The sequence below is a fragment of the Lolium perenne genome, chromosome 2, assembly GCF_019359855.2.
Source record: "Lolium perenne isolate Kyuss_39 chromosome 2, Kyuss_2.0, whole genome shotgun sequence".
NCBI classification, from domain to species: domain Eukaryota; kingdom Viridiplantae; phylum Streptophyta; class Magnoliopsida; order Poales; family Poaceae; genus Lolium; species Lolium perenne.
The window spans coordinates 325,498,871-325,510,634 of NC_067245.2; the positions used below are offsets into that span (position 1 = coordinate 325,498,871).

At 44.9% G+C, this 11,764-nt stretch overlaps 1 protein-coding gene across 1 annotated transcript; it reads left to right on the top strand.

Moving 5' to 3' along the window:
- The first annotated feature begins 10,074 nt into the window (after positions 1–10,074).
- LOC127337161 (uncharacterized) lies at positions 10,075–11,509 on the top strand. Its single transcript, XM_051364094.1, has one exon. It carries the CDS (start codon positions 10,140–10,142, stop codon positions 11,037–11,039), a length of 900 nt encoding a protein of 299 aa, XP_051220054.1. The 5' UTR covers positions 10,075–10,139; the 3' UTR covers positions 11,040–11,509.
- Positions 11,510–11,764: the final 255 nt, after the last annotated feature.

Sequence of the window (11,764 nt, forward strand, 5' to 3'; positions counted from 1 at the left end):
ATTAGTGGACATCGTTTCCTACAGGGTAATGGACAGCTCATTTATAGCAAGGACAAACAGGTACGGAGATAAAGGGCATCCTTGTCGTATTCCTCTGTCACTTTTAAATTTGGCAAACGGTTGGCCATTAATGACGACCGAGAAAGTGGGAGACGAAACACACGCGTGAATGAGATTTATAAAATAACCATGCAGCCCTTTACGTGTGAGAGCAGCTATGATGAAATTCCATTCAACCCTATCGAAAGCTTTAGCAAGATGAATTTTAAGCATAAAAGCTTTATTTTTTCAGGAGCTTAAAGCAAAAGTGTGAGTTATTTCCTGGGCAATTATGATGTTATTGCTTCTGCGTCTACCCTTAATGAACGCTTGCTGCGAGGGATGAATATAATCTGGCAAATGCGGCTTAAGTCTATTAGCAATGCATTTAGCTATGATTTTGTAGATCACATTGCATAGACTAATTGGTCTATAATTAGCTGGGACAAGAGGAACAAGTTTTTTCGAAATAAGCGCAATATGAGTATCATTTATGTGATTAGGCATAATACATGTTTGGAAGAAAGATCTTACCAATTGCACAACATCTCTTCCAATCCAATCCCAAGTAGCAATGTAGAATTCGACATTGAAACCATCTGGTCCAGGAGAGGCATTTCTTTTCATCTCCTTGAGAGTATCAATGAGACGTCATGTTTAAAATGCACTGTAGATGGTTCCTGTAGCACGAACATCTAGCCATCAAATCTCGATCAAACGGTCAACAAAGGGTGGCATAGCACCGCACTATTCATTGGTGACATGCCTTGGCATGTCACTGGATTCCAGTCGCCTAAGTGGGTGGTCGTAGTGCTTTGAGCAATGGGGCCTTGCTGCTAGAAAAAGGGGAAAAAAAGACTAAGAGAAGCCCGGGGCTGCTAGCTCGTGAAGATGCATCTATAGAGAAGAAAAGTAATATAGACTAGGAGAAGAGAATAATAATTAACGAATAGCAAGACGTGCTGGTGCAGCCTAGTAACAGAAAAAAAAAGAATATGAGGATAGAACGCTAGTACGTGCATGGACGAAAATTAAGGACGATGTGCTGGTGCAGTGCATACACATGCATTTGCTTAGACCAATGGGAAATTTCCAAAGAATCGCATAAGAAGCAAATTGGCAACTGAAAAGCAGATGCAAAAATTAAAAATGCAAGAAATACTCTATGAAAAATAATTTCCTTCTTTAATATTTTAAATTAATTCCAAAACATTTGGAATTGATTTTCAAAACTTCAAATGAAGTATTTATTTTTATTCGACCACGTTGTAACATCCCTTGCTTTAAAAAAATCCAGTCCGAACAAAACAGGATGTTACATCTTCATATATCCGAAAATATTGAAGAAGTTCAGTAAGGATATGTACTATCAAAGACACGTATGGTCATATCGCGTTTTTGATGCCCTGGACAGGTTCAAAATGTGTTTGATTGTAAGTGTCGAGCCCATAACATTAACTCCCTCTTTTTCATGGGACGGGGATTAGTATTCACCTGTTTTATATTAGTTATCGTTGATTTGAATTTATCTAAACATATTAGTTGTCGTCAATTTAGATGTATCTAGACATATTTTATGTATAGATACAATTAAATTTACAATAACTAATGCGAAATAGAGGGAGTACTATAATTATCTCACAATCTGGGGTTAGTCAAAGCGAAAACTTGTAAAGTTTAACTAAAAATACAAGAAAATATATAAAAATTTATAATATCAAATGCTTATAATTTTAAATTTTACTTTATGACAATTCTAATACAATAGATATTATATTGTAAATGTTGATAATTTTTTCTAGATATTTGATTAAATATTTATAGAGTTTAACTTTGATTAAACCTAGAATGCAAGATAATTGTGAACCTAAGGATACCTCCGTTCCAAAATAGATATCGCTAGATATATGTATCCAAATATAAGGAAATTCGGTCGTACCCCCTCGGGTCGTCCCCTCTAGGCGACTCGGGGGCGGAACCCTAATCCCCCCACCACCGCCGCCTTCCCCACCCCCTCCCCTCTCCTCGCCGTCCCCTGAGGCTGCCGCCGGCGAAGCCTCGCGCAGCCGGTGATGGGGGCGGCGGGGATCTTCTCGCGGGTCCCCTGATGCGGTGGATGGAGGCAAGCCTCGCGCCGGGGGGATGGCCCCGGATCCTGGCGGCGCGGCCTCCTCTCCCTCCCTCGCCTCGGCCTGGCCGGTGCTTGGTTGGCTGCGGGGTGTTGCTCCTCGTCCAGGTCTGGGACCACGGTATCAAGGGCGGCGGCCCTGGATGGCGGAGACGGCGTCGACCTGGTGGCGGGCGTCCGGTGCTGCTGACCGTGGCACCGCGGTGGTGGTCTTCTCGTTCGCCGGAGGAGATCGGCTAGTTTGTGTGGCTAGCTTTGGCAGATCTCGCGATCCGTCGTCTAGCTCCCGATGGCGAGGCGTAACTGCCGGTGAAAGCCGGCCCTGACTTCGGTCATGGCGGATGATGGCGGCGCATCTTCGTTGTTACCTTGTTGAAGGCATTGTCTCTGCAGCCTGCGTTTCTTCGCCTGGGCTGCTCCAGGGGAAACCCTAGACCCGGGTCTCCCGGATCGGACGATGGCGGCGTGCAGCGCCGTTCTACTTGCTGGGGCCATCGTTTTGAGCAGACAACGGATGGTGGTGGTGCTGAGGTGGACGCGCGCAGGATGGTGGTGTCGTCTGGCGCCATGGCGGCATCGATGACAGGCCTGGCAAGGTCAATACGATGATCCCTCTTGAAGATGGAGTCGAGGAAGACGGCGGTAGCAGCTTCTGTGGTGTGGGCGTTGGCGTGCGCTGAGAGTTTGCTTGACTGGATGTGCTTCTCATCTGCTATTGGGCGGCCTGGGAAGGCATTTGGTTGTTTGGATGATGCGAGTTGGTGTATTATCACCCCCTTCATCCCACTGTAGGTTTAGCGAGGTGGCTTCGAGTTTGATTTTTTTGTATTGCTTCTTGTAAGGTGTTGTGAATAATCTAATAAAAAAACTGTGTGTATCCCTTGGATGCAGAAGCTGGGGTGATATTTCCCTCATTTCGAAAAAAAAATGTATCGAAATATACTTTAATGTAACAAGCTACGACTACTTCTACTTATCGATTGTTTTTTGAGTGGTGCTACTAGCACTAGCTAGTGATCACTTCTGCCCTGGCTCTGACCATTGAGATTGTCACAGCTGCTGAAGTTGCAGTGCGAGGGAAGAGAGAGCTGAAGACTGGTATGCGAAACAACGCGGGATGTGCTATACACCCCCTTTAGTGGCACTAACTGTGCGCGCCGCCTCAAACGGTGGTTTCATGGGCTCATGAAATAAGCCCAATAAAACCCGTTTCGTTCGTTCGACTATGGAGATCATGCTCTCATCGATGGTATACCAGTCAATTTAGCTGTGCCCATGTTCTCTCTCTTTCTCTCTTTCTTCAGAAGAGATCGAATGGTCGTTTCAGTGGGTTGAAACTGTTAGGCTTGCCTGCAAAGGAATAAAACTGTTAGGCTTTCCTGCGATGCTGTGTGGCATATAGTGCAAAGTAATGAAACTGTTAGGCTTCATTTTGCTCAGAATCTCAGATACCAATTACATTTTCCTCTTCCACAATAAGATGCTCAAAACAAACGTTGTCATCGAAGATCTTAGTTTTTTCACCCTAGTAGTGTGAACTGTTTTATTGCTAGTCCGATTTAGAGGTCACGTCTCTTTTACATTTACCGTGATTCGATATGGTTAATTAATTAGGACACCACACCGTCGATATTTCAACGGGACGTTTTCCCTTACAAGAGATAACATTTTTTTTGGGCTATCATTAGTTCCTTGCCCACCAGTAGTTTGTTTCTGTCAGACTTGCTTCACGGACTCCATTGCAGAATCCGAATGCCATTAGTTGAGCAGGACAAGCCTAATGATTAGCTCACACAATGGGTAGCCCAACTAAGATGTGCGATTTGGGAATTGGAAGTGTGTGCTAACAAGGAAGGAATCGACGATATATACGACACCACACTGCATGATTGATGGCAATGGCAAAGATGATACGAGAGCCCTTGCCACTAACTAACCATTCTTCTTCATGCAGAACCAGATTCAAATAGAGTTAGTTAAATGTGAGATGCCGACTAGCCATAGAGATACATCATTTTATTTTGTTCCGACAAGCAATTTTCGAGAAAATTGAGTGTTTGATTATTGAAGCCAGGCATTACAGAAGCAAGACAAAGCAAAGAAGAAATTACGTTGCACCCAATAGTGAATCTCCGGCAGTTCGGCAGCACCCAGCTTAGTGGTCATCATCATGAGACTTTGGTGTGAAGAAAAATCCACTTGGCATGCATGGTCATCGCTTTCACTGAGATTGCATGCCTTCGTCAGAAGCAGTTCCACTTTAGATCCTTCCTATTCCTTTCTTCACCTTCTCTTTCTCTTTCCTCTTCTTTTGAGGAAGCAGGAAGAGGATATGATCCATAATTCCATCTCATATATATAGGAAATGTTAGTGTGGACTGGAGAGCGACGACGACGTTAGTTTAAAGAGAGAGGAAGAAAGAGAGGTAGGGCCAGGGGATGCACGATTGCACCGGCCATGGAGAAAGATAAGACAAAGCTTATCCCCACCATGTATGTAATAATGTAATGTATATTTGCACCCCCACTTTGCAATTGGTTTGGTACTTATGGCTGCTATTCCCTTGAGTGATGGTGATCCAGCTGTCTGCTTGTGAAGGACCCATCAATCATCCATGCAACAACCATCCAAGATCATTTCAAATCGAGCCGCAAAGATTCATGTATTTCAAACGGAAGCTAGAATAAACTGATTTAGTGATATAGTGCTAGCAAACGCCACATTCAAATTGCAAGTTCAAGCTTTCGTTTCAACTGGTTAGTGTATGCAGCTCAATAATATGCGCTGCTGCAAAGTGTTGCGCGTGCTTAAAATTGTAAACCTGTCTGGCATAACCTTGTGTTGGACATAATATAATCCTCCCAAGAAGACACGGACGGTTGGTCTCACCTGAAGCTACAAGTGGATACCTGAATAATCCGTGTGTATATGAAATTTTCTCCTACCTGCACTGCACTTGCTTAATTGCTTGCATAACCAAGTTCAGGGTTTTAGTACTGAAATAGTTGGCTACCCTATAATGCCCATGTAGTTGACCTCTCAGCAGATATTCTTAACCAGTTCTTAATTGGCTTACTCCTGGGTGGTTCCAACTAAACAATAATCGAATGGAGAGCGATTAAGTATGCAAGCATGGTATGTTCTTTCATATTTATATAATTCTTCAGTGCACCAAGGAGTACTATTAATTTTAGATTGCTTAGCAGACTTCTTATTTTTCGGTGGTTGATATTTGTATCGACCCTCGTTGATCGTTGAATTGTAAACTTTGAATATTCAGATTTTTAATAAAAGGCTGTGTGCATCAACCGATGCAGAGTAAATCCCATTTCGAAAAAAACTAAAGAGAGCATCGAAGAAAGCCACTCCTGTTGAACTTGAACTGGAACGTACGGAGGGGAACCAAATTAATTAAGCATCGGTGGTTACGGTTGGCATTTCAGCTTTGAAACCAATCCGCTTGTTTAAATTAGACAAATGCCCCTTGCCGATAGTGCTCTAGCTTAACAAACGTATAAGCGCGCTACTTCCCGAACTTGTAAGAAATGGAGCCAGTACATGTACACTTGTTTGTTTTTCAGTACCCATAGTACTATATGTATGCCACCTTTTTTAAAATATTACTAGCTACATGCCATAAGTTTTTATTTTATCTCACTATATCATGATTTGTTTCCAATGATGCATGCTTAGTCTTAAACTTGTGGTTTGTTGGAGTATTTTGTTTAGAACAGAGAATTAAGATTAGTTCCCGGTCCCTGCCCGACCGGAGCGACTTACTTGTCAAGTATATGAATTGAATAATATAAATACCAAAGAATATGCAGTTTAGACATGGATCGGTGGATTCTTTTTTTTAGGAAAGCCGCAAATACTTATTTGTAATATTGCATTGGCTAGAATCAGGGGCAGACCTAGAGTAAAATCATCTCGGTGTCATCGAATGAGCAACACATATTTTTCACCCACAGTTAGGGGTCTCACACACTGCAAATTGCTAAAATTTATTGAGGAAAATAACTTTTACCCGGCGTCCTGCTAGCTGAACGTGGGTACGACCCTGGCTAGAATTTAAATCCAGAACATTGTAGCTCTGATATAGAATTGCATGCACTAGCTAGTTCAACCAAAAGACCGATCTAATGAAAGTGACTAGATAATTGTATTCAACAATATTCTGATCGCCATTTTCGCTGGCATGACCTAGCCTCTGCATCATGTCTGGAAAAGCCAAAGTAGGCCGAAAAATCTCCCATTTGTATCTTAATTACTATGTCGATGAAAAGCGTCTCGCCACACCGTTTTGGACTTCGCAAGTAGGAGCGTGACCGCTAATTTCTTTTTGTTCATATATATAATTTCAGTTTCATAGGCCATCCTGGGGGAGGTATTGCGCTGGAGATCCGCCCTGATCTCGTGCGATTTGGACTGTGCATGTGCGTCCGCGCACGACGTGATTAAATGGAAGGAATGGATTAGTATCACGTTGCTACCACCGTCCGTACATGTGGAGGGTCAACACTCAAGACTCGAGGCTTCAGAAAGCTACCTGTCAGAGACGGCGATTGCATCGACGTCAGCAGTGAAAAACTTTCATGGTGTTTCGACAGAGAGTGAAAGAACACTTTGCTTCAGAAGAACATGGTCCGATGTTTTCAAAAATTATTATTGCCTGCAGTTAATCTTGCTAAATTCGCTGGAAAAACAGGTCTGAAAAAAAAAATAACACCGTCCATTTCATTGCCGTGGACATGGTGAATGAGCCTGTCTCCTTCCGTGTCTCCTCTCGTTATCGTGATTGACAGATTGTATACCCCACAGTCGTTTGAGATGTCGTTCCATATACTGTAGAATATAAATACTACAGAGATGTCGCTGGTGTTACTTTCAGAAAATAAAAACAGAGATGTGTCGATGGAGTGGGTTGACAAGGTCGATCCTATGAAGGGGCCGGTGTCCTTGTCTGCGCGTGCCGGGTCTCCTGGACATCGAACGGGCCGGGTGTCAGGCAGTCTCCAACGGCTACTCGCATCCGGAAGGGTTGTATCCGTCGAGGCTGAAAACGAGGTCCAACTACCTACTAGAGGAAGGACGCGTCCGTTTCGGAGCAAATCTGGATTAAATTTATGCCAGATTTGTGGCAGCGCGAACAGAACGCGGACAACACGCGAGGGGGAGAAATATGTCCGCCGGACCCGCAACCCTCCACACTCCTCCTCACTCTTCCACTCTCTTCCAGCCGCCGTCCCCGTGCCGTAGCTCGATCCATGGAGGCCGTAGCTCTCACCGACCAAATCGTAGCCCATGGCGACACCATGTTGGACGACGAGGTTGAAGACACGCCCGACACCGCGGCCGTGGCTCCCGCCACGTTCAACGCCGCCTTCAAAAAGATGAAGAAGCGTAAGGCAAGTGTCCTTGGTGTTTCCGACTTCGTGACCCAATATTTTGTCCAATTCAAGATGGCCAACGAGCAAAAGAACTTCAATTTGGTTCATTGTTGGACGGCGCTCAACGATTGCTCCAAGTGGCACGATCTATATGCGTCCTATGACGCCAATGCACCCAGCGAGTCCAATGCCATTAATGTTGATGGTGTGGTCCCAAGTGCACCGATGAAGAGGCCGAAGGGGGGGGGGGAGGACGAGCTCTAAGGCGGAGGCCAAGCGAGAGATCTCCTCGCAAGCGATGATGGAGACGACCAAGACGCTCCTTACTCACAAAGAGGTGTCTAGCAAGAAGAGGGATGAAAAAAACGGCGGGAAAAGGAAGAGGCCATTAAGAACTACTACGAGATACAAACCAAGAAGGTCGAGATTGAAGAGATCAATGCCCGTGCGGCCCACGAAAGAGGTGGACAACAAGGAAAAGGAGTTGTAGATCGCCCTGCTCACCGGTCAAGATCATGGCAACCCCCTTGACTGACGACATGGACCCTACTCACCGATCAGGGTTTGAGAAGAAGAAGAAGATCATTTTAGCTCGAGATATGTAATTTGTGTACCAAGCATTTCAACTCTGGTGTGTCGGCTAGTTGTAGTTGAACTTCTTATGTTGCAACTTTAGTTTCTATCATTTTCGGTGAATTATTTGTGGCCGGTTTGTGAACTAAGAAATCTTAAAAACAAAAACCATTTACATATAGGCCGTGGATTTTTGCGGGCCACCGTTGGAACAGCTGCCACCTGCATCTGAACCACGGCTATTTCCTATCTGCAGGCCACCGCATACAGACTAAAATAGATGATTTTGATGTCCAAAATGCGGTTGGGGCCGTTGGAGATGATCTTAGTCACTCAGTTCACAATTACTCCTAGGATTAGATAAAGTCAAACTTTATAAATTTTGATCAAATACTTACAAAAATTGTAATATATGTAATAAAAATATATTTTATATAAATCATCATAAAATATACTTTTTATATTATATGTATTTGATATTATAGACGCGGATATTGGTCAAGCAAATAGGACGATGATTTACCACATCATCGATTTTTGCCATAATAACACGGCAACAAAATGTAATTACCTTTTTTTTGTTACATATTGTTTTATTTGTATGACATCACATACTTGCGGAAATTCAGATTTTCACCAACTTTGGTGGAACCTTTTGAAGTTCATGTTTTAACAAATGATGACTATGTGGAGCATCTCCGGCACAAAACAAGCTTAAAATCGTCTAAGTTGAACGTGTCCACTGCCCGTTTGTTCAAGCCCATGGCAATTTGAATGTTTTCCACAACTTTTGGTGACATAAGGAAAGTAAAATTGGAAATGTGGTGTGGACATCCAATCGAGGTGTAAAATTGTATTACGGAAATTTCCTTAGCCGTAATTTCCCTCCTCGTGAAATCCGATCTCCATATGAAGGCATGTACATGGACTGGATTAGCCTTGCCGTACATGTCGATGCATAAGCAGGGGATTTCATCTAATTCGAATTATCTAATATTGTTTCGTGCAAATTTATGTGATGTAATCTCGTACAAATGGTCATATATCGAAACAATTCATGAAAATTTACACACGAATCAAATTTTGTCCTCCATATATGTCAATATATCTTAAGTCAAAAGCCATTCCAAGCGCCTTGTTTTTACTATTTTTTAAAGGAGTCAACATATTTTAAAATTGACGAAGTTACTACAAACTAAATATTCTATTTCTGTGAAACACCAAGCGTGAAACTTGGCGTTTGATCTCTGGTGGGTTGGATAATGTTCTTTAACCATCCGATAATATTTCCTTTCCAGAATCAATAAATTAATTGTGGATGATGGCGGTCTTATCTTGATGTAAACTTCACTAGTGGAGTTTTAGAGCAGGTGCTTGGTGCGCATCCGTATGTAGACCGTCTATATAGCATCAAGATCCGTGCCAACCCTTTTTTTCCCCTCTCACAAACAACTTTTCATTTTTATATCTCCCACACCAACCAATTTTTGAACTCGAAAATTTGCAGATCACATAGACATAACAACTAGAATATGGGGAAAATAATTTTGATTTTTTATGTCATTATGTATATAAATATATCACGAATTTATTTTGAATTTTAAATAATTTAAATTTTAAATTTGCACAAAAAATTCCAAACTATTTTACCCATTCTATTTTTATTTTTGAGTGTCTTGCAACAAAACCTAATCAAAATATTACATAATTTGTTAGATATGAAAAAAAGACAAAAAAAAAGGGTGGGTGCGTGGAGCGCACATGCTCCACCACACTTTTCCCAAACTTCACAATTACTATGTGATGAGTAATTTTTTTTTCCAAAGTTAAGGACATTGCAATCCCATTCGTCAAAAATTTTGAAAATATTTTGTGGAATAATTAATTTCTTACCCACACTCCCCCATAAATAGCCCCTTACCATCTCCACCTCTGCCCACCGCCTCCTCCTGCTCCATTGCTCCTCGCTGCCGCGCGCCCTGCTCACCGCCTCTGCCGCGCGCGTACCATGTCCGGCAGCTACTCCTCTCGCCTCCGCGGCGGGGGCGCCGGTGGAAGTTTAGGAGCGACGACGCTGCTGGCAGCGAAGGTGGCGTTCGCGTCCGCCGCGCTGGCCGCGGCCGCGTCCCTGGCACGCGTGGCGATCCCGCAGCTCGTGTCCGGCGCCGACGCCTTCCTCTGGAAGCTCTACCTCTTCGTCACCGTCCACGTGATCATCTTCGTCATCTGGAAGCTCTCCGACAACAAGCACTTCCACGCCTCCGCGCACAAGGACCCGTGGGCGCCGGTGCCTCACCACCCCGCGCCCCCGCTGCTGAGCGAAGATGTTGCACGGTCCGCCATGAAGCGCAAGGTGGAGTTCGCGCCCGCCGACAGCGTCGTCCGGGGCGGCGAAGAGTACCGCGTGCCGCAGTTGGTGTCGCGGCTGCACGAGGCCGTCTCTCCGGCGGAGGAGGGGGTCGTTTCCCAGGGCTCGTGCTTTGGCGAGCCGTGCGTCACGACCACCACGGAGTCCGATGAGGACGAGTCCTACGCCGCCGTCACCTCGTCGGCCTACGTCGCAGCCGCCGACACGATGCAGGGCGTGGCACCGGCGCGGGAGCGCGTGTTCGTTGAGCGTGGGCTCTCGCTGCCTCCACCCCCGGAAATGGTGGCCACGGCCGAGTACTTCGACGACGCCGACCACGACCACGCCAGCGGCGACGACGACCTTGACGCGACGTGGAACGCCATCATGCAGAAGACCCGTCCTGCCACGGTACCTGCCTTATCCTCCTCCTCAAAGGCCTCACGCTCATCGCCTCCGCGGCCGAGGGCCCGCGAGCCGTCGGTCGGCGCGGTGGAGCTGAGCAGGCGGTCCGATGATTTCATCAAGAAGATCCACCACTCCTTCGGCCGGCAGCAATAATTCTCCACCCACGTCCGATCCAAACCCCGATCCGATCGAAAATTTTCTTGCTGTGACTGTGAGGAGATATCATCATATCCTCTGCCGCGGCCTCAGCATGCTCTGCCACGGCAGCGTCTTTCGGCTGATGCTATCTAGCCTGTAGCCGACCTCGGTGTGCGCCGTCCATGGTGATCTGCATTGGCGCGCGGCATGGATTTCGGCTGTGCGCACTGTTCTGCATCTCGCCTCTTGACGCAGCTGTTCCGTCCACAAGCTGCGCCTTCGTCGATCTCCTCGTTGTGATCTGCATATGACACCCGCGTATGCATCAACACAAAGTACAGAGCATTCTCTCAAACACTCATCCTTCATTAACTTCAATGTATATTTCCAGGCGTCCTTGTGAAAGTATGGTTTAAGAATCTGTAATATCGGAAGCTTCCTTTTGAATGTTGAAACACGGCTGGATACCGAGTTTCCTGGTTTAACGCTGAACTGAATGATATCATCTGTCTGGGTTATTTCTCCGAAAAACATGGAATTGCCTGAACAAAGCAGTTTCTGTTCAATGATTTGCACTTCCTGGTGCTCCGAAATGGTGTATGCCTCTGAGCTCCTCCTCTGTTCGTACTTTCATGTTCAACTTTCAGATTTTGCATTTACGTTCCTGCATCCATTCTCTACATGCATGATTTTTTCGTATTTTTAAAATTCATTGGCCATTTTTGGCGGAATTTACTGCT